Source organism: Pristiophorus japonicus, chromosome 5 (genome assembly GCF_044704955.1).
Source record: "Pristiophorus japonicus isolate sPriJap1 chromosome 5, sPriJap1.hap1, whole genome shotgun sequence".
Lineage (NCBI taxonomy): Eukaryota > Metazoa > Chordata > Chondrichthyes > Pristiophoridae > Pristiophorus > Pristiophorus japonicus.
The window spans coordinates 169,517,920-169,545,098 of NC_091981.1; the positions used below are offsets into that span (position 1 = coordinate 169,517,920).

Below are 27,179 nucleotides of genomic sequence, written 5' to 3' on the forward strand. Positions count from 1 at the left end.
TTTGCATGAAGGCTAAATGGCACGTTTGATCGTTGACTGCCCACTCTATCCCACCATGTTGACTATTTCCACCCTTTAATCTACAAATGAGACACTGCACAAGATTGGTTACGGTGAAAAAAACAATTTCAATTTATTAAAATTTTTACATTATTGAAACTTTGTAAACTTTAATTTAGTAACTCGAATAAAATTTTTCAATGTTAAAACTTGTCAACTTTATTTAAATAACAACAGCAAAACAACAACCCCTGCACCAAACATCCTTCAGCTACAGCCACCTTTACCCCCCTAATTTTAACCCCCCTGCACCTGTCGATTGTTGCTCTTGCTCCTGCCCCTACCCACGTTGGGCCCAAGATGTTTTTTTAGCAACGTGCTAGAGAAGTAGAAGACGCCATTGGACCCCCTGGAGAAGCTGGGGCTGTGAAAGGCCAGCTTCTGAGTGGCAAACCTGTTGTTCAGCCTCACCACTCACTGGTGCTGTCAGTCTGGGTGGCATGACACTGGGGACTGGAGTGTCATGAGTCAGGACCGTCAATTGCCGCCGGGCATTGACAGCTCGATGTTCTCCCCTGTTGCAACGACAAGCTGCGAAAAATCCTCCCTTATGTCTGCAGATCGTGCTGCAATGTTTGCGGAGATCCCACCCAGGACCTCGAGGAGCTGTCGGCTGAGCTGGATGCTCTCCCCAGACAGTCCCACCAAATCAAGGTGTGCGTCTGCCTGACTTTCACCAGACCGGCTTTGCCGACTCAGCCTCCACAGAGATGACATACGGGATTCAACCCTGAGGGTTTGTTGCTGCAACCCACTTGGACCCGGGGCCTCGGATGCTGGATAACCGTGGAATGTGGTGTCCTCATCCGACGAACTGGTGGCTGCAGCTGAAGTCCTTAGTGCCTGCCTAGGCTGCCCCCCCCATAACATTACACTTTGATGGTCCTCTTGCACCTCCTCCCGTGGAGGTTCCTCAGGGTGGCTGATATCTGTGTCCTCCATCATAGCATCCGGTGAGGTGGGGGCTTCCACTTCTGGATGTGAGGCCTCGGAATCCATATCGGCAAAATAGAAAACAACAGACGACTGGTTAGCAGCAGGGGAAGGGGCAGGATGACATCAGTAGGGTCACATAGCGCAGGCTCATTTGAAGGATCATCACTACTGCATTACATGTCGACGACAGACAGTGCATAACATTGACTCAACCCAGACCGTGGATTTTGTCGGACTTGCCCTCACTCTCAAATAGGGCTCAGCAACCCCATGGGTAGTTGATCTCTGCGAGGCATCCATCAGACCTGCCATGTGACGCTCAAGCTGGGTGAATGGGAATAGTTTGGCCGGACCACCAACTGTGCGCCGCTGCTCCCGGCGGTTGTGAGACAACTTTCCCTGCAAAGATGACAATACAAATGTATATGAGATGGTGTGTAAAGGCACTGACCACCCCCCACCCCTTCTCTCTCTCTCTCTCTCGCTCTCTCTCTCTCTCTCTCTCACACACACGCACACACACACATACACACCCCCGCGCCCCCCCCCCCCCCCCCCCCCCCCGCAGGGACTATGAGATGGTGTGTAAAGACACTGATCCCCATCTATCTATCTTTCTCTCTCTCTCTCATACCTCACAACTTTCCCTGCAAAGATGACAATACAAATGGTTACCAGAGGGCCCTTCTGCTCTTGTGGCACACACACACACAGTCATCAAAGCACTTATACCATACTGTGTGCATTTAATACAGTCCTGTGTTTAATGGCCCTGGTAGTTGCATGTGATTCACGAGGAAGACATTGAAGTGCAGGAACATCTTTCAAGATGTCAAAAAGTAGTCTTTATAATGTGTGACGATCATTCATGGCAAATAAGGTGCTATACTAAGCCTACCGATATCGACATGTGTCACATTTACAATTTAAGTAATTGGAGTGCATCAATAAAAATATTACTTTGATGACCCTGCAATAGTCATTCCAACTTTTCCAACACTGTATATGCTTCCTCCTGATACAGTTGACGGAAGAAACTGCCTCAGCCACACTTTTCCACAGACGTTTTACACCGGCTGGGGGGAGTTTTGCGCGACTCTTCTTCAAAATTTCCCCCCATCTACTTTCTACAGCAATTTTAAAAAGTGGCTGCAGAGATAGTGGATGCATTGGTTGCAATCTACGAAAATTTCCTGGATTATGGGCAGGTCCCAGTGGATTGGAAAACCGCAAATGTAACGCCCCTATTTGAAAAAGGAGGCAGACAGAAAGCAAGAAACTATAGACCAGTTAGCCTTAAATCTGTCGTTGGGAAATTGCTGCAGTTCTTTGAGGATGTAATGACCAGGGTGGATAAGGGGGAACCAGTGGATATGGTATATTTGGATTTCCCAAAGGCATTCGTTAAGATGCCACATAAAAGGTTACTGCACAAGATGGAAGTTCACCAGGTTGGGGTAATATGGATAGAGGATTGGTTAACTAACAGAAAACAGAGAGTTGGGATAAATGGGTCATTTTCCAGTTGGCAACCAGTGACTAGTGGGGTGGCACAGGGATTGGTGCTGGGTCCTCAACTATTTACAATCTGTATTAGTAACATGGATGAAGGGACCAAGTGTAATGTAGCCAAGTTTGCTGATGATACAAAGATGGGTGGTGAAGCAAGTTGTGAGGAGGACACAAAAAAATCTGCAAAGGGATATAAACAGGCTAAGTGAGTGGGCAAAAGTTTGGCAGATGGAGTATAATGTGGGAAAATGTGAGGTTATCCACTTTGGCAGAAATAATAGAAAAGCAAATTATAATTTAAATGGAAAAAAATTGCAAAGTGCTGCAGTACAGAGAGACCTGGGGGTCCTTTTGCATGAAATAGAAAAAGTTTGTATGCAGGTACAGCAAGTAATCAGGAAGGCAAATGGAATGTTGGCCTTTATTACAAGGGGGATAGAGTATAAAAGCAAAGAAGTCCTGCTACAACTGTACAGGGTATTGAGGAGGCCACACCCAGAGTACTGCGTACAGTTTCAGTCTCCTTATTTAAGAAGGGATCTACTTGCGTTAAAGGCAGTTCAGAGAAGGTTCACTCGGTTGATTCCTGAGATGAAGGGATTGATTTATGAAGAAAGGTTGAGCAGGTTGGACCTGTACTCATTGGAGTTCAGAAGAATGAGAGGTGATCTTATTGAGACATATAAGGTAATGAGGGAGCTCAACAAGGTAGTTGCAGAGATGATGTTTCCATTCATGGGGGAATCTTGAACTAGGGTGCATAGTTTTAGAATAAGGGGTCACACATTTAAAACAGATGAGGAGGAATTTCTTCTCTTAGAGGGTTGTAAATCTGTGGAATTCTCTGCCCCAGAGAGCTATAGATGCTGGGTCATTGAATATATTTAAGGCGGAGATAGACAGATTTTTGAGTGATAAGGGAGTAAACATAGAAACATAGAAACATAGAAAATAGGTGCAGGAGTAGGCCATTCGGCCCTTCTAGCCTGCACCGCCATTCAGTGAGTTCATGGCTGAACATTCAACTTCAGTACCCCATTCCTGCTTTCTCGCCATACCCCTTGATCCCCCTAGTAATAAGGACCTCATCTAACTCCTTTTTGAATATATTTAGTGAATTGGCCTCAACAACTTTCTGTGGTAGAGAATTCCACAGGTTCACCACTCTCTGGGTGAAGAAGTTTCTCCGCATCTCGGTCCTAAATGGCTTACCCCTTATCCTTAGACTGTGACCTCTGGTTCTGGACTTCCCCAACATTGGGAACATTCTTCCTGCATCTAAGCTGTCTAACCCCGTCAGAATTTTAAATGTTTCTATGAGGTCCCCTCTCATTCTTCTGAACTCCAGTGAATACAAGCCCAGTTGATCCAGTCTTTCTTGATAGGTCAGTCCCGCCATCCCGGGAATCAGTCTGGTGAACCTTCGCTGCACTCCCTCAATAGCAAGAATGTCCTTCCTCAGGTTAGGAGACCAAAACTGTACACAATACTCCAGGTGTGGCCTCACCAATGCCCTGTACAACTGTAGCAACACCTCCCTGCCCCTGTACTCAAATCCCCTTGCTATGAAGGCCAACATGCCATTTGCTTTCTTAACCGCCTGCTGCACCTGCATGCCAACCTTCAATGACTGATGTACCATGACACCCAGGTCTCTTTGCACCTCCCCTTTTCCTAATCTGTCACCATTCAGATAATAGTCTGTCTCTCTGTTTTTACCACCAAAGTGGTTAACCTCACATTTATCCACATTATACTTCATCTGCCATGCATTTGCCCACTCACCTAACCTATCCAAGTCGCTCTGCAGCCTCACAGCATCCTCCTCGCAACTCACACTGCCACCCAACTTAGTGTCATCCGCAAATTTGGAGATACTACATTTAATCCCCTCATCTAAATCATTAATGTACAGTGTAAACAGCTGGGGCCCCAGCACAGAACCTTGCGGTACCCCACTAGTCACTGCCTGCCATTCTGAAAAGTACCCATTTACTCCTACTCTTTGCTTCCTGTCTGACAACCAGTTCTCAATCCATGTCAGTACACTACCCCAATCCCATGTGCTCTAACTTTGCACATCAATCTCTTGTGTGGGACCTTGTCGAACGCCTTCTGAAAGTCCAAATATACCACATCAACTGGTTCTCCCTTGTCCACTCTACTGGAAACATCCTCAAAAAATTCCAGAAGATTTGTCAAGCATGATTTCCATTTCACAAATCCATGCTGACTTGGACCTATCATGTCACCTTTTTCCAAGTGCACTGCTATGACATCCTTAATAATTGATTCCATCATTTTACCCACTACCGATGTCAGGCTGACGGGTCTATAATTCCCTGTTTTCTCTCTCCCTCCTTTTTTAAAAAGTGGGGTTACATTGGCTACCCTCCACTCTATAGGAACTGATCCAGAGTCAATAAAATGTTGGAAAATGACTGTCAATGCATCCACTATTTCCAAGGCCACCTCCTTAAGTACTCTGGGATGCAGTCCATCAGGCCCTGGGGATTTATCGGCCTTCAATCCCATCAATTTCCCCAACACAATTTCCCGGCTAATAAAGATTTCCCTCAGTTCCTCCTCCTTACTAGACCCCCCGACCCCTTTTATAACCGGAAGGTTGTTTGTGTCCTCCTTCGTGAATACCGAACCAAAGTACTTGTTCAATTGGTCCGCCATTTCTTTGTTCCCCGTTATGACTTCCCCTGATTCTGACTGCAGGGGACCTACGTTTGTCTTTACTAACCTTTTTCTCTTTACATATCGATAGAAACTTTTGCAATCCGTCTTAATGTTCCCTGCAAGCTTCTTCTCATACTCCATTTTCCCTGCCCTAATCAAACCCTTTGTCCTCCTCTGCTGAGTTCTAAATTTCTCCCAGTCCCCAGGTTCGCTGCTATTTCTGGCCAATTTGTATGTCACTTCCTTGGCTTTAATACTATCCCTGATTTCCCTTGATAGCCACGGTTGAGCCACCTTCCCTTTTTTATTTTTATGCCAGACAGGAATGTACAATTGTTGTAGTTCATCCATGCGGTCTCTAAATGTCTGCCATTGCCCATCCACAGTCAACCCCTTAAGTATCATTCGCCAATCCATCCCAGCCAATTCACGCCTCATACCTTCAAAGTTAGCCTTCTTTAAGTTCTGGACCATGGTCTCTGAATTAACTGCTTCATTCTCCATCCCAATGCAGAATTCCACCATATTATGGTCACTCTTCCCCAAGGGGCCTCGCACAACGAGATTGCTAATTAATCCTCTCTCATTACATAACACCCAATCTAAGATGGCCTCCCCCCTAGTTGGTTCCTCGACATATTGGTCTAAAAAACCATCCCTTATGCACTCCAGGAAATCCTCCTCCACCGTATTGCTTCCAGTTTGGTTAGCCCAATCTATGTGCATATTAAAGTCACCCATTATAACTGCTGCACCTTTATTGCACGCACCCCTAATTTCATGTTTGATGCCCTCCCCAACATCACTACTACTGTTTGGAGGTCTGTACACAACTCCCACTAAAGTTTTTTGCCCTTTGGTGTTCTGCAGCTCTACCCATATAAAGGGTTATGGGGAGCGGGCAGGGAAGTGGAGTTGAATGGTAGAGCAGGCTCGAGGGGCTAAATGGCCTACTCCTGCTTATATTTCTTATGTTCTTTAATGAGGGCCTCATTTGCGTCAGGAGTGATTTCCTGGCCCTCTTCTGATCAAAATGACCCTGCATTTTTAATTCCTGCTGTTTAAATCAACTCTCAAAAATGTCTGATTCTGGGTGTACTGCACGTGCACGGGCGCAACCTGACACGTGACCAGTATCACGGAAAAAAAATCGGTGAAAAAATTCATCTGGGAAAAAAAATTTGCTCATGCGCAGAAGATCTGTTTTTAAAAAAATTTGTTAGTTTCGATTTGGATGCCCAAATGTTCTTGTGCAATGCCGTTTTTTACCGCTATCGCCATCGCCACTTACACTTTGGCGAATTTTGTGACCTTATTTTAGAGCGCTATTTAGGCGATTATAAAAAAAGACGGTAACTGCGATTAACGCCAAAAAAACGGTGATAGTGCTAATTGGCGAATTTCTAGTCCTAGTGTTCTATTCAATTCAGTGCTAATCTTTAAACTCCATCTCCTATCTTGCTTCCACCTTTCCTGTCTCTGCGCCACCTTTAACCCCAGTTTCACTGAAATTCTTAGCCACATCTTTGTCACTTCGAGACTTCACCAGCCTCCTGACTCCAAATCACCCAGAACATCTGCCTTCTATCCCACACTGTCCTTACATAAGGATATAAGAACATAAGAAATAGGAGCCATACGGCCCCTCGAGCCTGCTCCGCCATTCAATATGCTCATGGCTGATCCGATCATGGTCTCAGGTCCACTTCCCTGCCCGTTCCCCATAACCCCTTATTCCCTTATCGGTTAAGAAACTCTATCTCTGTCTTAAATTTATTCAGTGACCCAGCTTCCACAGCTCTCTGAGGCAGCGAATTCCACAGATTTACAACCTCAGAGAGAAGAAATTCTTCCTCATCTCAGTTTTAAATGGACGGCCCCTTATACTAAAATTATGCCCCCTAGTTCTAGTCTCCCCTATCAGTGGAAACATCCTCTCTGAATCCACCTTGCCAAGCCCCCTTATAATCTTATATATTTAGATAAGATCACTTCTCATTCTTCTGAATTCCAATGAGTAGAGGCCCAACCTACTCGACCTTTCCTTATAAGTCAACCCCCTCATCTCTGGAATCAACCTAGTGAACTTTCTCTGAACTGCCTCCAAAGCAAGTATTCCTTTCTTAAATATGGAAACCAAAACTGCACGCAGTATTCCAGATGTGCCCTCACCAATACCCTGTACAACTGTAGCAAGACTTCCCTGCTTTTATACTCCATCCCTTTTGCAATAAAGGCCAAGATTCCATTGGCCTTCCTGATCACTTGCTGTACCTGCATACTAACCTTCTGTGTTTCATGCACCAGGAACCCCAGGTCCTGCAGTACTGCAGCACTTTGCAATTTTTCTCCATTTAAATAATAACTTGCTCCTTGATTTTTTTTCTGCCAAAGTGCATAACTCACACTTTCCAACATTATACTCCATCTGCCAAATTTTTGCCCACTCACTTAGCCTGCCTATGTCCTTTTGCAGGTTTTTTGTGCCTCCACGCATTGCTTTTCCTCCCACTTTTGTATCATCAGCAAACTTGGCCACATTACAGTCGGTCCCTTCTTCCAAGTCGTTAATATAGATTGTAAATAGTTGGGGTCCCAGCACTGATCCCTGCGGCACCCCACTAGTTACTGATTGCCAACCCGAGAATGAACCATTTATCCCGACTCTCTGTTTTCTGATAGTTAGCCAATCCTCTATCCATGCTAATATATTACCCCCAACCCCGTGAACTTTTATCTTGTGCAGTAACCATTTAGTTGTCGCCTTGTCAAATGCCTTCTGCAAGTCCAAATACACCACATCCATTGGTTCCCCTTTATCCACCCTGTCCATTACATCCTCAAAGAATTCCAGCAAATTTGTCAAACATGACTTCCCCTTTATTAATCCGTGCTGACTCTGCCTGACTGAATTATGCTTTTCCAAATGTCCTGCTACTGCTTCTTGAATAATGGACTCCCAACAATTTCCCAGCCACAGATGTTAGGCTAACTGGTTTATAGTTTTCTGCTTTTTGTCTGCCTCCTTTTTTAAATAGGGGCGTTACATTTGCAGTTTTCCATTCTGCTGGGACCTCCCCAGAATCCAGGGAATTTTGGTAAATTACAACCAATGCATCCGCTATCCCTGCTGCTTCTACTCTTAAGACCCTAGGATGCAAGCCATCAGGTCCAGGGGATTTATCCGCCTTTAGTCCCATTATCTTACTGAATACCATCTCCTATAGTCCCTTGACTATCCACTGTTGGGATATTTTAGTGTCCTCTACTGTAAAGACTGATGCAAAACATTTGTTCAGAGTTTCTGCCATCTCCATGTTCCCTATCACTAATTCCCCGGTCTCGTCCTTTAAGGGACCAACATTTACTTTAGTCACTCTTCTTTTTTACATACCTATAGAATCTCTTGCTATCTGTTTTTATATTTCGTGCTAGTTTACTTTCATAGTCTATCTTCCCTTTCTTAATCATTTTTTTAGTCATTCTTTGCTGGCTTTTCAAAGCTTCCCAATCTTTTGTCCTCCCACTAGTTTTGACACTTTGAATGCCCGTTTTTAATTGGATACCGTCCTTTATTTCTTTAGTTAGCCACAGATGGCTCTCTTTTCTTTCCTTCTCACTGGGATATATTTTTCTTGAGAGTTGTGAAATATCTTCTTAAATGTACACCACTGTTCATCAACCAACCTACACTTTAATCTATTTTCCCAGTCCACTTTAGCCAACTCTGCCCTCATACCTTTGTAGTCTCCTTTATTTAAGCTTAGTACGCTGGTTTGAGATCCAACTTTCTCGCCCTCAATCTGAAACTGAAATTCAACCATTTTGAGTTTTCAGTCCTTTTTGCCCATCACCTCTATCTTTGCTAATTTATATTGGCTCCCTGTACCCAAGTCGATCAAATTTAAAATCCTTGTCTACAGATCCCTCCAAGATCCTGCCTCATGCTTCCTCTACAGCCTTTATTAGCATTATGTTACACAATAGACAGTAATTGTTGCATGTGTTCTTTATGAATGATTAATTATTTTATTTTGCCATTCAGTTTGCGGCATCCACCCGACTAGAAGGGCATACTGGAGCTGTGTGTGCTGTAACCGCTATTTATGAAACTGTTGGCTTGGATGAACATCCAAAATTGCTGATCTCTTCAGCAGCAGCAGACTCCTCTATAAAAATTTGGACAAAACAAGGTTTTGTGGGTAAGTTATTAATTTCACTGTGTAGGTTCATGGCAAATGAAAGTAGTGAAAATATGGTGGGTGAAATATAAATGAGAAGGCAATGCAGAATTCTCATTCCACTAAATTTCCTATTATCACTATATAACCTTCAACGTTAGATGCCCTGTAACCATTGTTTTTGTTCTTTTTTACCAGGTAAAAATAGCTGTCAAGGTATATACATTTTAAAATTTAGTTTTAATCTCAACCCCATACAAGGGGAAAAATGTAAGACATATGAACCCTGATTTTCAGCTCCATTAAGCCTCATAAGTGAGTGCACCTCGGGTGTAATGGCATGTAAATATGGGTGGAAATCAGTTCTGCTCAATCAGCGTGCTTGTTGGGTGAATAGGTGGTGGAGAAATAGGCGGGTGTTTGATTATATCATGATGTCATTTTAGCATCAGTGCTATGTCCTGCCTTTTACACCACAATACTGTTGCTTTATTTTGCCCATATAATTTGTGCATTCATGGTTGGGAGGCTGCTTTTGAGTGCAAAGTTATTTAAAGGGATGGTCTGGAAGTTTAAAGAATGGTTTTGAATTTCTTTTTGGGAGGTCTGATCATTTATTTTTGATGTGGCCAGAGTGTTTGCGGCAGTGGGTTCTGGGCTATCCATTTTTGCATTAACACCTACAAATTAGGACAAGAGGCCTCCTTATGGTAAACTTTTTGGGCTAAACTTTCATTTCATTCTCGGCGGGTTTGCGGCGATTTTCTCAGCTGCACACTGTTTTTTCACCCGCCGAAAGTTTCCCACTTAGTTTTTCAATGGGATCAGCCAAATCTCAAAATGCCCGCCGGGACCAAACCACCTGCGTGCACCGTCGAGAAAATTGCCAGGGCATAAGTTTGGCCTCAACGGAAGCCCATCCAGATCGCCGAGGGAACCGCCCTGTAAAAGCTGTTTAAACAGGGCGGGAGGTGAGTACTCTGCAAGGAAAGGTAAGTTAAAGGTTCTTTATTTTTTTTAAATTGTAAAACGGCGATTAGGTGTAAAAGTGTCTTGGGAATGTTTTTTTAACTTTTTATTTCTTTTTCATGAAATTTTTTTTAAGTTTCCCCCCCCCTCCCTAGGCCTAACCCCAGCCTCAGAATAAATTTTTTTTAAAAATGTCCGTTTTACTTCGTTTCCCCTAAACCGCCGAGAATAATGGTGCAAGATCCATTTTCTCGCCGGGCGATTAGTTTTAACTTAAAAGTGGAAATTTTCGCCAGCATTACTCACAAAGCATTAGCCTTTTTTTGGGGAGGGCAATCAGGCATTGAGAGGCTCTCGGAAAAGTCTAGCCCTTTGTATTTACAATATTTCAGAGAAGACAACCGTTAAAGGCAAATTGTGTTTGAATAACTTGATTGAGTTCTTTGATGAAGTACGGAGATAGTTGATGAGGGTCATGCGGTTAATGTTGTACATAAGGACTTTCAAAAGGCGTTTGACAAAGTACCACGTAATAGACTTGTTAGCTAAATTGAAGCCCATGGGGATTAAAAGAGACAGTGGCAGCATGGATGCAAAATTGGCTAAGCGACAGAAAGCAGAGGGCAGTGGTGAACGGTTGCTTTTCAGGCTGGAGGGACGTATACAGCGGTGTTCACCAGGGGTCAATATAGGACCACTGCTCTTTTTGATATAATTAATGATCTGGACTTGGGTATACAGAGAGACCTGAGGAAGTATGTACACAAATCTTTGACGATGGCAGGACAAGTTGAGAAGACTGTTAAAAGCATGATATGGTATCCTTGGCTTTATTAATAGAGTCAAAAGCAACATTTATAAAACACTGGTTAGGCTTTAGCTGGAGTATTGTGTTCAGTTCTGGACACCACACTTTTGGAAGGATGTCATGGCCTTGGAGAGGGTGCAGAAGAAATGTATTATTATGGTACCAGTTATGTGGAAAGACTGGAGAAGCTTTTTGTTCAAAATCATGAATGGTTTTGATAAAATAAGGAGAAACTGTATCTAATGACAAAAGAACCAGAAGACACAGATTTAAGATGATTGAAAAAGAACTAGAGGTGATATGAGGAAACATTTATTTTTTTGCACAGCGAGTTGTTGTGATCTGGAATGGGCTGTCTGCAAGTGTAGAAGCAGATTTAAAAGAGAATTGGATAAATACTTGGTAGTGAAAAAATTGAATATCTCTACCAAAGAACGGCACTGGCCTGATGGGCTGAATGGCCTCCTTCTGTGCTGTATCATTCTATGATTCTGTGTCAGATTCAACCATAGGACTGCAAATACATGTCATTGCCTTCCCAATTATACCTGGGCTTGTCTGCCCCAAGATTCACCAGGCAGGCTATGAAGTAGAGTTATACTGCATGCTACAATCTTAATTGCACCTAAACTCCTGGAAGGCAGGGGACTACCAGTGGTTGTCAGGATCACTTTTTCTCTACACTTGTAAGCCTGAGGCTCATTCCAGGCTGCTGCAGGGTACATCAGTCCTTCTGCAGTGCACAGATGTTTCAATTAAATAACTTGACACCACAACTGGCAACTTCATTAGTTTCCCCATAGATAACCAGTAATGGCATGCAAGAGCACTAATTTTTACATCACAGGATTCTCAAAAGTCCATGGGTGTCACTGATTGCACCCATGTGGCTCTGAATGATTCTACACACAACCTGTGCATTTGTGAAATGTCAGGGCTTTCACTCATTCAATTGCAGTTTGTTTGTGATCACTTGTACAGGTAAATGCCACATCAGAAGCACCAGTTATTATGCCTTTACTTTAAGGCAGTTCACAGTGCCCTCATTATTTTATGCAACGTTTACTCCTAGGAGACCAATGCTGCCCTCTGCAGCTCTGGTTCCTGACAGTCACCAAATTTGCTGAGGACAGATACAATGATGTACATGCATCTATCAGACTCATCATCAAATGCAGCATAGGTATGTTAAAGCAGAGGTTCAGATGCCTAGATAGGGGAATCTGACCAAAGTCTCTTGCATCATTGTAATCTGCATGCTCAACAGTTTTGCCATCCAATGAGGCACGAATATGCATCCGGATGAAAAAAGCGATCAACTGTGGAGTACGAGGAGCCTGAACGTGCAGCTGATGGAGTTGTTAGCCAGGCTGTCATTGAGGTGACCTTCTCCTAATATCTCATCCACCTGGATAGTCCTCCTTACAACTTCACCATGTCCTCACAAATATTTCTTCATCTACAGCGTCTTTACCTCCTACTGAACTGCTAAAGATACAATATTTGTCACCAGATGATAGATTATTCAATACCATATCCAAGGTTATCCAACATCATAACAAGAACCTTCTCTGGACACAGCACAGCTTTTGTGCAATATTCTTGCCCTAAATTGATCTGTGTATATGATTATTAGTCATGTGTATCACAAGTGCTCTGTAACCAAATCGAATGCTGTTTTATGTTCTCACCCACTAACAGGCATATTTGAGGTGGGTGGCTGCTCTCTATCTGTGAGATGCTCTTGGGATTGATGAGGCCCTCAAACTCAGTCTGGCTCTGCCTGCTTGCTGGCATATTTACCATCATTGAAGGAGGGTGGCTGGAAGGTCCAAATATGCTGTTACCTTCAGAGACAGCACTATCACTTGTTCCCGTTCCATGCATGTCCCTACAACGGGGAACTGTCTGACTACCCATTGACCTGTGTGTTGGCACATCTGATAATAGCAACGAGATTGCTGAAATCCCCATCAGTGGCTCTAGTCATCTGATTACCAAGCCTCTCCAAGGATTAGAGGAGAATCTATTTTATATTGGTACCCAGGGCCACTTTGACAGTAGTTTGACCATCCATGATGATGCTGCAACTGGGTTAGGGGCCCCTGCAATGGGGGGAATCTACTGCTGATATGGGAGATGGGGGGGAATCTACTGCCACCATGGAGGCATATCCTCCATGGTGGATTGCACTGTGTCGATTAGCATCAACACAGTGCTGACGTGGGTGGTAAATCTTCCACGCTGGCCATCAACTGTTGAACATTGGATGGCATGGTCTACAACGACTGCAGTGATTTTTGATCGACAAAAATCATACTTTTAAATGCAGGACTCCTGAAATTCAAAGTTGTGACCTCATCAGTTAAATGGATGAGAGCTCACTCTCTGGACAGCAGATCCTGTTTCTTCCCTGCCATCACCTTCCCCTGCTCACTCACTGTCTACTCTATCATCTGGTGCACTTGGCTCCAGCTTACTCTCAAAATCCCCTGGGCTGGATGCCTCGGAGGTAGTGCTTCAGAGAATTAGTGAGGGATGCATTGTCCCTTGCAGTTCTGGCTTCCTTGGTCCTCCACTCAGCTTCATGTGGCACACCCAGAGAAAGATAAAATGAACAAAAGTCACAATGGTGTCTTGCTGCAAACTCTTCAGATTTAACTTAAGAATGAGCGAGATGGAATTGTACTTCACGGTATACCTTGGTGCCTGTGAGCGAACAGCAGGAGAAAAACCTGCAGGAGATTTCTAGTACAAACCATGAAAAGGGGCCTTGACTGTGACTTCTCGATCTCTTCCCTCAATGTGCTGTCTGCCAAGAATTTTCTGCGCTGCCTTGTCAAAGAGTTAAGAGGATGGAGTTTGGGATGCTTGTTGTTATGCTGGTTCTCTCCGTCTTGTTATTCACTGTCTTCTCTACTAGAAGAGGTAAGGAATTGAAATTGCCAGAAGGGCATAAAGGGCTATGCAAGTGTCAGCATAGAACCCATAGTGGGTGTGACTAAATATGCATCATGCAGCTATAGTAGCTGAAAATACTTGTTCAGGAGAAAAGCATTTAAGCACGAGAGATGAGTATTTACAGGGGAAGGTAGCCGTTAAGAGTGTACCCAGTTGCACAATGGGCCTTCATGGGAAGCATTCACAGTACTGTACAACTGTGAGGGACAGGTAACTCTCCATAGGCTATACACAACACAAAACAGAGCATTGGGCCCAACCAGTCCATTCCGGCGTTTATGCTCCACTCGAACCTCCTCCGTCTTTACTCATCTAAATCTATCAGCATAACCCTCTATTCCCTTTTCCCTCATATGCTTGTCTCACCTCCCCGTAAATGCATCTATACTATTCGCTTCAACCACTCCCTGTGGTTGTGAGTTCCACATTCTCATGACTCTTTGGGTAAAGACATTTCTTCTGAATTCTCTATTGGATTTCTTGGTAAATATTTTAAATTGATGATCTTTAGTTATGCTCTTCCCCACAGGTGGAAACATACTCTTTGTATCCATTCTAAACCTTTCATGATTTTAAAGACCTCTATTAGGTCACCCCTCAGCTTTTTTCAAGAGAAAATAGACCCAGCCAGTTCATCCTTTCCTGATATGTATACCCTCGCATTTCTGGTATCATCTTTGTAAATTTTCTCTGCACCCTCTCCAGTGCCTCTATATTCTTTTTATAATATGGCAGCCAGAACTGTACGCAGTACTCTTAAGGATTTTCGCCTTTGCTCATTTTGGGGCGGTAATGGCGGCGGGGCAGTAACGTTTGTGCCCGGCAATAGTTTGCACCTCAAACAGCAAAATTAGGTTGCTGGGCCCGAATGTGGGGCGGAGCGCTAAGGGAGTGTTGCACACCTCTCTTAGGGCGCAAGGCCAGCTGAGCATGTGAAAATCGCGAGCTAAACTGGGAGCACTCTGAGAGAGGCATGGGGAGAAAAAAAAACACGATAAACATTCCCAATACATAGCCCATGTGACCACAATATAAATCGCAAAAAAAAGAAAAAACAATTACACTTACCTGAGGTTGACATGACTTATCTCTCTGCAGCCGTTATAGGTCGGACCGCCCATATTCACAGGAGGTCCCAGCAGGGCTCGCAATGCGCGCTACGGGTCGGGCAGGACTTAAAGATCGAGCCGGTGTTGCAACCAGGGGCGTTGCACACCAGCTCGTCTCTTATGGGCTGTAATGCTCTGCGCCCCGCTGAGACCAGCCCCGAAAAGCCACGCAGGGCGCTGGAAGCTGGCCACCCACCCAGAAGAGCTCACCGCTGCAATTGCTGCCCCTCCGGGGTAAAAACAGAGGCAGACAGAACCAGAAAATCCAACCCGAGGTATGGACTAACCAAGGTTCGATACAGGGTTAGCATAACTTCGCTACTTTTCAATTCTATACCTCGAGAAATAAACCCTAGTGCTTGGTTTGCTTTTATTACGGCCTTGCTAACCTGTGTAGCAACTTTTAGTGATTTGTGTACCTGTACACCCATTGTTCCTACACCCCACCTGGACTCGCACCCTCCAAGTGATAAGTGACCTCCTTATTCTTCCTACCAAAATGTAATACCTCACATTTATCTGTGTTGAACTTAATTTGCCAATTATATGCCCATTCTACAAGTTTATTAATGTTGTTCTGTAATTTGTTGCAGTCCTCCTCAGTATTGACTATCTTTGCCCGCCCCCCCCCCCCAATTTGGTGTCATCTGCAAAGTTAGAAATTGTGTTTTTGATTTCAAAGTCTAAATCGTTAATGTAAATTGTGAACAGCAATGGTCCCAGCATTGATCCTTGTGGAACATCACTGTCCACCTTCTGCCACTGTGAGTAGCTACCTTTTACCTCTACTCTCTGCTTTCTGTCTTGAAGCCAGCTATCAATCCATTCTGCTACTTGTCCCCTGACTCCGCATTCTCTGACCTTGTTCATCAATCTATTGCGGGGTACCTTATCGAAGGCCTTTTGAAAATCTAGATAAATTACATCTACTGCATTACCATTGTCTCCTCTCTCTGTTACCTCTTTAAAAAAATTCAATGAAGTTGGTCAAGCAAGACTTTCCCTTTTGAAATCCAAGTTGACTATTCATATTATTTTTGGTTTCTTGATGTTCTATTTTCTCTTTTAGTAGGGATTTTATTATTTTTCCTACCAATTATGTTAAGTTGACTGGTCTATAATAAGGTGCCACATAAAAGGTTACTGCACAAGATAAAAGTTTACGGGGTTGGGGGTAATATATTAGCATGGATAGAGGATTGGCTAACTAACAGAAAACAGAGTCGGGATAAGTGGTTAATTCTTGGGTTGGCAATCAGTAACTAGTTGGGTGCCGCAGGGATCAGTGCTGGGACCCCAATTAGTTACAATCGATATTAATGACTTGGATGAAGGGACCGAATGTAACATAGCCAAGTTTGCTGACAATACAAAGATGGGAGGAAAAGCAATGTGTGAGGAGGGCACAAAAAATCTGCAAAAGAACATAGACAGGCTAAGTGAGTGGGCAAACATTTGGCAGTTTGAGTATAATGTTGGAAAATTGTGAGGTTATGCACTTAAGCAAAAAAAAATCAAAGAGCAAGTTATTATTTAAATGGAGAAAAATGCAAAGTGTTGCAGTACAGTGGGGCCTGGGGGTACTTGTGCATGAAACACAAAAGGTTAATATGCAGATACAGCAAGTGATCAGGAAGGCCAATGGAATCTTGGCCTTTATTGCAAAAGGGACAGAGTATAAAAGCAAGGAAGTCTTGCTACAGTTATACAGGGTATTGGTGAGGCCACACCTGGAATACTGCGTGCAATTTTGTTTTCCATATTTACGAAAGGATATACTTGCTTTGGAGGCAGTTCAGAGAAGTTTCACTGGATTGATTCTGGAAATGAGAGGGCTGACTTATGAGGAAAGGTTGAATAGGTTGGGCCTCTACTCATTGGAATTCAGAATGAGAGGTGATCTTATCGAAACGTACGAGATTATGAGGGGGCTTGATAAGGTGGATGCAGACAGGATGTTTCCACTGATAGGGGAGACTAGAACTAGGGGGCATAATCTTAGAATAAGGTGCCACCCATTTAAAACTGAGATGAGGAGAAATTTCTTCTCTGAGGGTTGTAAATCTGTGGAATTCGCTGCCTCAGAGAGCTGTGGAAGCTGGGTCATTGAATAAATTTAAGACAGAGATAGACAGTTTCTTAACCAATAAGGGAATATAGGGAGCGGGCAGGAAAGTGGACCTAAGTCCATGATCGGATCAGCCACGATTATATTAAATGGCGGAGCAGGCTCGAGGGGCCGTATGGCCTACTCCTGCTCCTATTTCTTATGTTCTTATAATTCCCTGGACATGTGTTATCCCCCTGCTTAAATATAGCTATAATATTAGCTTTCTGCCAGTCTTCTGGCACTATACCTTTTTTTAACAACTTATTAAATATGTGCAGTAATGCTTCTGCTATCTCTTCCCTAGATTTTAAAAAAATGTGTGGATGCAATCCATCCAGACTAGCAGTATTATCCGCTTTGAGTTTGATTAGTTTATTTAATGACCCAGAAATCCCGGTCGGCTGCTTCCCGCGGGCGATTGGATAAAAAGCTTTTTAAAAATGCGCATTTACCTTATCCTGCTGCACCCACGTGAGTTCCCGGTCCTGAGACTTCCTCTGACTGCACGTTGCAGCGCATGCACATCGGGACGTGCGCAGGCCTGGAGCTGGAGTCACATGGCTCTGGGCAGCCAATCAGGCATAGTATGTTCTCATTCAATAAATTGGAGTTACCATTATTATGAATGAGAAACAACCTCCAAAACACACAAAACCAATAATAAAAAATAGAAAAAATACACAACATATTTTTATTAATTTAAATTAGTTATTTATGTATTTAAAAAAATACATATTTTCCGATTTTTAAAAAAGTTTTTTAAATTATGGTTTAAAATAAACTTACCGTAGTTGGGAGGGTTTTTAACAATAAAATGTGATTTTATAATTTTATTTTAAAATGTTTTTGTGTATTTTAAAACTCTTATGCCTGTAAAAGTAAGCTATGCGCCTGCTTTTATCAGGCGCAAGAGTTTTGAGGACATTTGCTGGGCAAGATATGGGTAAGTACCGCAATCTTGCCCTTGCAAATGTCCTCGCTCTGGAGATACGGAAGATCTGTCAAGCTCCAGCTTGACAGATCGGAAAAGCCGGTTTTCAGCGCCATATGCATTGTGCGCTGAAAACCGGCTTTTGCGATGCCTTCCCGGGTCCATACACACTCAGTACGGAGCTTGGGAGGCTGGAATTTCTGCCCCAATATATGCCTTCTTTATTTTAAATGTACTTATCTCAATACTAATCTCATCATCCAATGTCATGTCCATCTGTTCTATCTCCCTGGCAAATACTGAAGCAAAATAATTGTTTAATATTTCTACCATCTCTTTAACATTACCTGTGGTATTATCCTGTCTATCCCTGAATGTGCCTATTCCCGTCCCAACCTTCCTTTTTTTTATTGATGCATCTGTAAAATATTTAACTATTTTGTTTTGTATTCCTTGATAATTTAATTTCATAGTTCCTCTTTGCATTCCTAATTGTTTTTTTTTTTACTTCTCTCCTAATCTTTTCTTATTCATGCTTATCTGGCACTCCCCTGCTGTCTATGTACTTAATATATGCCTCTTTCCTTACCCTCAGTTGTTTCCTTATGACTTTATTCATCCATGGAGTCTCATTAATGTTTAGTTTGTTCTTTCCTTTCAGAGGAATATATTATTCCTGCACTCTGTTGAACACCGTTTTAAATGTTTCCCATTACTGTTCTACATCGTTTTTTGCCAATATTGTCACCCATTTTATTTTCCCAAGTTCTGTTCTCAGCCCCTCAAAATCAGCTTTTCTCCAATTTATTACCTTGATTTTACCCATTTATGTCCTTCTCACTTATCATAAAGTGTATTATATTGTGGTCACTATTGCCTTGATGTTCCGCTACTTTTACTTCTCTTATCTGCTCTGATCTCTTATCATTTCCCATTACTAGATCCAATAGCGAATCCTCCTTTGTTGGGCTTTTTACATATTGGGTTAGAAAGGAGTCCTGTACACAGTCAGAACCCCATTCCCTTATTCCCTTTACCTACCTCTTCTGTCAATTACTATCAGGTTAGTTGAAATCCCCCGTGATGATTATTCTATGTTTTTTACTCCTTTCCCTAATTTGTCTGCATATTTCTTCCTCCACCTCCCTTCCACTATTAGGTGGTCTGTAGACTAGAAACAGAAACATAGAAAATAGGTGCAGGAGTAGGCCATTCGGCCCTTTGAGTCTGCACCACCATTCAATATGATCATGGTTGATCATGCAACTTCAGTACCCCATTCCTGCTTTCTCTCCATACCCCTTGATCCCTTTAGCCGTAAGGGTCACATCTAACTCCCTTTTGAATATATCTAACGAACTGGCCTCAACAACATTCTGTGGTAGAGAATTCCACAGGTTCACAATTCTTTAATTGAAGATGTTTCTCCTCATCTCGTTCCTAAATGGCTTACCCCTTATCCTTAGACTATAACCCCTGGTTCTGGACTTTCCCAACATCGGGAACATTCTTCCTGCATCTAACCTGTCCAATCCCGTCAGAATTTTATATATTTCTATGAGATCCCCCTCTCATTCTTCTAAATTCCAGTGAATATAAGCCGAGTCAATCTAGTCTTTCTTCATATGTCAGTCCTGCGATCCCGGGAATCAATCTGGTGAACCTTCACTGCACTCCCTCAATTGCAAGAATGTCCTTCCTCAGATTAGGAGACCAAAACTGTACACAATATTCGAGGTGTGGCCTCACCAAGACCCTGTACAACTGCAGTAAGACCTCCCTGCTCCTATACTCAAATCCTCTCGCTATGAAGGCCAACATGCCATTTGCCTTCTTCACCACCTGCTGGACCTGCATGCCAACTTTCAATGACTGATGTACCATGGCACCCAGGTCTCGTTGCACCTCTCTTTTTCCTAATCTGTCACCATTCAGATAATAATCTGCATTCCTGTTTTTACCACCAGTGGATAACCTCACATTTATCCACATTATACTGCATCTGCCATGCATTTGCCCATTCACCTAACCTGTCCAAGCCACCCTGCAGCCTCTTAGCATCCTCCTCACAGCTCACACCGCCACCCAGTTTAGTGTCATCTGCAATCTTGGATATATTACACTCAATTCCTTCATCCAAATCGTTAATGTATATTGTAAATAGCTGGGGTCCCAGCACTGAGCCCTGTGGCACCCCACTAGTCACTGCCTGCCATTCTGAAAAGGACCCGTTTATTCCTACTCTTTGCTTCCTGTCTGCCAACCAGTTCTCTATCCACGTCAATACATTACCTCCAATGCCATGTGCTTTAATTTTGCACACTAATCTCTTGTGTGGGACCTTGTCAAAAGCCTTTTGAAATTCCAAATACACCACATCCACTGGTTCTTCCTTGTCTACTCTACTAGTTACTTCCTCAAAAAATTCTAGAAGATTTGTCAGTCATGATTTCCCTTTCATAAATCCATGCTGACTTGGACCGATCCTGTCTCTGCTTTCCAAATGCGCTGCTATTACATGTTTAATAATTGATTCCAACATTTTCCCCACTACTGATGTCAGGCTAACCAGTCTAATTCCCTGTTTTCTTTCCCTACTTTTTTAAAAAGTGGGGTTACATTAGCTACCCTCCAATCCATAGGAACTGATCCAGAGTCTATAGAATATTGGAAAATGACCACCCATGCATCCACTATTTCGAGGGCCACTTCCTTAAGTACTCTGGGATGCAGACTATCAGGCCCTGCGGATTTATCGGCCTTCAATCCCATCAATTTCGCTAACACAATAAGGATTTCCTCAGTTCCCCCTTCTCGCTAGACCCTCGGTCCCCTAGTATTTTCGGGAAATTATTCGTGTCTTCCTTAGTGAAGACAGAACTAAAGTATTTGTTCAATTGGTCTGCCATTTCCTTGTTCCCTATTATGAATTCACCTGATTCTGACTGCAAGGGACCTACATTAGTCTTCACTAATCTTTTTCTCTTCACATATCTACAGAAGCTTTTGCAATCAGTTTTTATGTTCTCTGCAAGCTTGCTCTCATACTCTATTTTACCCCTCCTATTTAACCCTTAGACCTCCTCTGCTGGATTCTAAATTTCTCCCAGTCCTCAGGTTTGTTGCTTTTTCTGGCCAATTTATATGCCTCTTCCTTGGATTTAACACTATCCCTAATTTCCCTTGTTAGCCATGGTTGAGCCATCTTCCCCTTTTTAATTTTACGCCAGACAAGGATATACAATTGTTGTAGTTGATTGATCCTTTATTATCTTTCATCTCTATCCATATGAATTGTATTTTTGTCTTGCTGATCGCTGCGTCACTTTTTTCTACTGCCATTGTTATTCCTAATAAGTACAGCGACTCCACCTCCCCTTTTTCCCTCTCTATCTTTTCTAAATATACTATAGCCGCAATGTTTAATTCCCAGTCTTGATTTTTCTGCAGCTATGTCTCAGTAACCCTTACTATGTCTGGTTCCTCGCAACGTATGATTGCCCCCAGTTCCCCTGTTTTATTACGGACATGTGTGCACTGCTCTACAGACAGTTTAACTCATTTTTAATAGGATTTCCTCTCACTTTATGTTTAACCATCTTTTTAGACTTCTGTTCTATAATTCTATTTATTCACTTGCTCCCTTTATTCTTTCCTGTGCTCTCTTTTCCTGTTGTGTTTATATTGAGGCTGGTTACGTTTCTTATAGACCCCCCCCCGCCCGGCTATCTTACTAGTTTAACATTCAAAAGAGCCGGAACAAATATCCTGGCGGGGGTGGGGGGGTTAAATTAGCTTGGCAGCAGGATGGGAACCCGAGAAGCAAAGCTGAAATTGGAAAGTAAAAACTAGAACGTGAATTTGGAAGAGAGGAAACAAGGGCTAGAAAATAGACAACAATGGAGTTTGGCAGTACTAAATGGTATATACTTCATTGCAAGGAGTATAGGAAATAAGGTAGATGAGCTGAGAGCACAGATAGACACTTGAGAGTGTGATATTATAGCCATTACTGACACATGGCTGAAAGAAGGGCAGGTATGGCAGCTCAACATTCCTGGTTACAGGGTTTTCAGGCGGGATATTGAGGGGGTTAAAAAAGAAGAGGGTCGCAGTATTGATTAAAGAAACAATTACATCTGTGAGAATGGATGATATGTTAGAAGTATCATCAAATGAGGTGATATGGATTGAATTGGAGAACAAAAAAGAGGCAATCCCCATTGCTGGGGATTTATGATAGATCCTCAAACAATCCGAGGGAGATAGAAGAACAAATATATAGGCAAATTTCTGAGAAGTGCAAAAACTATAGGGCAGTAACAGTAGGGGATTTCAACTACTCTAATATTAACTGGGATAAAATTAGTGTGAAAGGTATAGAGGGTGTGGAATTCCTAAAATGCATTTAGCCGGTATGTAACAAGCTCAACAATGGAGCGGGCGATTCTGGACTTAGTTTTAGGGAATGAAGCTGAGCAGGTGGAAAGGGTATCAGTGGGAGAGCATTTTGGTACTAGTGATCAAAATTCAGTTAGATTTAGGGTAGTTACGGAAAAGGACAAAGATAGACCAGGAATAAAAGTTCTCAATTGGGGAAAAGCCAATTTTGCTAAGTTGTGATCGGATTTAGCCAAAGTGGACTGGAAACAGCTACTTGAAGGTAAATCAGTGTCGGAGTAGTGGGACGCATTCAAGGAGCAGATCCTAAGGGCTAAGAGCAAGTATGTTCTCTTAAAGAAAAAGGGTGGGGCTAACAAATCTAGAGTCCCCTGAATGTCAAGGGACATACAGGGCTGGATAAAAAAAGGAAGGCTTATGACAGATACTGAAGGCTCAATACTTCAGAAACCCTAGAGGAGTATAGAAAGTGCAGGGGTGCAATTAAAACGGAAATTAGGAAAGTAAAGAGAGAGCATGAAAAAATGTTGGCAAGTAAAATCAAGGAAACCCCAAAGATGTTCTATAAATACATTAAGAGCAAGAGGATAACTAAAGAAAGAGTAAGGCCTATTGGAGACCTTAAAGGTAATCTGTGCGTAGAGGCAGAAGACGTGGGTATGGTTCTTAATGAATACTTTGCGTCTGTTTTTACAAAAGAGAGGGGCGATGCAGACATTGCATTCAGGGAGAAGGAGTGTGAAATATTGGATGAAATAAACATTGTGAGAGAGGAAGTAGTAAGGTGCTTAGCAGCTTTGAAAGTGGGTAAATCCCTAGGACTAGATGAAATGTATCCCAGGCTGTTAAGAGAAGTAAAAGGGGAAATAGCAGAGGCTCTGACCATCATTTTCCAATCCTCTCTGGCTAATTGTGCCTTTATTTAAAAAGGGCGAAAGGGATCGACTGAGTAATTACAGGCCAGTCAGCCTAACCTCGGTGGTGGGAAAAGTATTGGAAAGAATTCTGAGGGACAGGATACATCTTCATTTAGAAAGACATGGATTAATCAAGGACAGTTAGCACGGATTTGTTGAGGGAAGGTCGTGTCTGACTGACTTAATTGAATTATTTGAGGAGTTAACAAGGAGGATCGATGAGGGTAGTGCATTTGATGTAGTGTATATGGATTTTAGCAAGGCTTTTGATAAGGTCCCACATGGCAGACTGGTCAAGAAAGTAAAAGCCCATGGGATCCAGGGCAAAGTGGCAAGTTGGATCCAAAATTGGCTTAGAGGCAGGAAGCAATGGGTAATGGCTGATGGGTGTTTTTGTGACTGGAAAGCTGTTTCAAGTGGGGTTCCGCAGGGCTCAGTACTAGGTCCCTTGGTTTTTGTGGTTATATATCAGTGATTTAGATTTGAATGTTGGGGTTATGATCAAGAAGTTTGCAGGTGATAATAAAATTGGCTGTGTGGTTGATAATGAAGAAAAAAAGCTGTAAACTGCAGGAAGATATCAATGAACTGGTCAGGTGGGCAGAACAGTAGCAAATGAAATTCGATCCTGAGAAGTGTGAGGTAATGCATTTGGAGAGGGCTAACAAGGCAAGGGAATACACATTAAATAGTGGGACATTGAGAAATGTAGAGGAACGAAGCTACCATGGACTGCATGTCCACAGATCCCTGAAGGTAGCAGGACAGATAGATAAGGTGGCTAAGAAGGCATACGAAATACTTGACTTTATTAGCCAAAGCATAGAATACAAGAACAAGGGGATTATGCTTGAACTGTATAAAACACTAGTTAGGCCACAGCTAGAGTACTGCGTGCAGTTCTGGTCACCACATTACAGGAAGGATGTGATTGCACTAGAAAGGCTACAGAAGAGATTTACGATGATGTTGCCTGGACTGGAGAACTTTAGCTATGGGGAAAGATTGGATAGGCTGGGTTTGTATTCTTTGGAGGCTGAGGGGAGACCTTATTGAGGTGTATAAAATTATGAGGGGCCAAGATAGAGTGGATAGGAAGTACCTATTTCCCTTAGCAGAGGGGTCAATAACCAGGCAGCATTAGATTTAAAATAATTGGGGGAGTTTTAGAGGAGATTTGAGGGGAAATTTCTTTAGCGAGAGTGGTGCGGGTTTGGAACTCACTGCGTGAAAGGGTGGTAGAGGCAGAAACCCTCATCACATTTTAAAAGTGCATGGATGTGCACTTGAAGTGCCGTAACCTGCAGTGTTACGGACCAAGAGCTGGAAAATGGGATTAGGCTGGATAGCTCTTTGTCGGCCAGCGTGGACATGATGGGTCGAAATGGCCTCCTTCCAGTGCAATCACATCTTTCCTGTAATGTGGTGACCAGAATTGCACACGGTACTCCAGCTACAGCCTAGCCTAACCAGTGTTTTATACAGTTCAAGCATAAAGGGCCCAAGTTTCCACACGATAAAAAACGGGCGCCCCTCCGAGATGGGCGCCCGTTTTTCGCGCCTAAAACAGCGCCGGAAAAAAAACACGCGATCCTGGAGAGCCCTGCAGCTCCTTGTCTGTTTGGTGTGGCGCCCAGGGGGGCGGAGCCTACACTCGCGCCGATTTTGTAAGTGGGAGCGGGCGGGTACCATTTAAATTAGTTTTTTTCCTGCCGGCAACGCTGCGCGTGCACGTTGGAGCGTTCGCGCACGCGCAGTGTGAAGGAAACATTGGCACTCGGCCATTTTTGTAGTTCTTTGTAGCTGTTTAATTTTTGAACATTTTTTAATAAAAGCACATTGCCATCAGCACATCAGCACTGAGGCTTCCTGCAGCCTTCTCACTGTCTCCTTCCCCCCTCCCCCCCCGCGGGAACGAACGGCCGTCTCCTCCTTCCCCCCCCCCCCACGGGAACGAATGCCTGCAGCATTCTCCCTGGCTGAAGCACTTTCACACAGGTAGGAAGATGGTTTATTTAATCTTTTCTTTGCTTATAAATGTTTATTCAGGTTGGATTTATTTGTATAATATTTGTAGAAGTATAAATAAGGATTTATTGTCGAATTTAATGACTTCCCCTCCCCCCCCCACCTCACCTCGTTCTGGACGCCTAATTTGTAACCTGCGCCTGATTTTTTAATGTGTAGAACAGGTTTTTTCAGTTCTACAAAAATCTTCACTTGCTCCATTCGAAGTTAGTTTGGAATACGTTTTCACTGTGGAAACTTTCAAATCAGGCGTCAGTGGCCGGACACGCCCCCTTTTGAAGAAAAAATTCTGTTCCAAAGTCGAACTGTTCTACCTGACTAGAACTGCAGAAGAAAAAATGTGGAGAATTGCGATTTCTAAGATAGTCCGTTCTCCACCAGTTGCTCCTAAAAATCAGGCGCAAATCATGTGGAAACTTGGGCCCAAAGTCTTTGCTCCTCTATTCCATGCCTCGACGAATAAAGGCTAGTATTCCATATGCCTTCTTAATCATCTTATCTACCCGCCTGCTACATTCAAGGATCTGTGGATCTGCACTCCCTTTGTTCCTCTGCGCTTTTAGTGTCGTACCATTTAATGTATATTCCCTTGTAGGACAGTTATAATAATATCAATATGGCTGCATCCACAAATCTCAGCATTCTGTGGCTGTAAATACTTGGGGGCTGCATTTTTAGTCGAAGACCGGGGGGTGGCTAGATTGAGGTTGGAAAACCCAAAAAAACAGGCTTACCTTGGGCCTTGCCAAATTTAATTGCAGGATCTGATGAACATTTTTTTTCTCCGTTACCCGGCCGGAGCCAGCCAGATTGAGAGGCTGGTTGGCCGTCAGGCGGGTAGGCCTTGGGCACCAGGTCGCAGATAGGGAGCGGAAAAGACTGAGGGAGGGATTGGAATCCAGGGTGTATGTCTTTAATACTCTTATGAATGACTCCACAAGGTCTAGTATTGTACTTGAGCTGGTGTGACTTTAGTCCCATTTATTGGAATTCCAGAGTGATGCACAAGCATGTGGGCAGCCTTTTATACTGTGCCCTGCACACCTATGCAGGTGACCCTCAGGTCTCCCACCGCAGTGCCCTCTGGTGGGTCTGTGGGCGAGGTGAGCTCATTTTGCTCGAGTTGGCGGAGCTCAGGGCTCTTGCCATTACTCCTAGTGTCACCTTATGTGACTATACAGTCAGTATACATGGTCTACATACATAACATCACTTCCCGCCAAGTCTTTAATGCAAATTGACTTGTACATTGACGGTGACCTGGGCTTTGCTCTTCCTGGTTGACCATTGGAGGGTCGCTTCTAGCTTGGGTGGGTTGGTAGTGAGATTTGTTGCCAGTGGAGATCCCCGTGGTTTCTGGTTGTGAGTCCATGACTACTCCATTCTCTGCCCGCCCCCCCCCTCCACCCCCACCACCACACAGAGATCATGCTAATGGCCCGTTACATGCAAATTGCATTCAAGTTCATCACATGGGGTTTACATTTACATCTTGGTACATTTGTTGGGTGGATTACAGTTGTGTTTCTTTTTCTGTGGTACATTTACACGATGAGTACAGGTATATC

General features: G+C 43.3%; 1 protein-coding gene across 3 annotated transcripts in view; it reads left to right on the forward strand.

The window, feature by feature from the left end:
- The window catches only part of elp2 (elongator acetyltransferase complex subunit 2), a 197,779-nt gene that overhangs the window by 19,712 nt on the left and 150,888 nt on the right, over window positions 1–27,179 (forward strand). For 2 of the 3 annotated variants that reach the window (XM_070881084.1, XM_070881085.1), the window contains exon 4: window positions 9,242–9,398. The exons of the other annotated variant lie outside the window; for it this stretch is intronic. In XM_070881084.1, coding sequence (XP_070737185.1) covers window positions 9,242–9,398 — 157 coding nt within the window. The remainder of the gene's footprint in view (window positions 1–9,241; window positions 9,399–27,179) is intronic. 3 annotated transcript variants of the gene reach the window in all.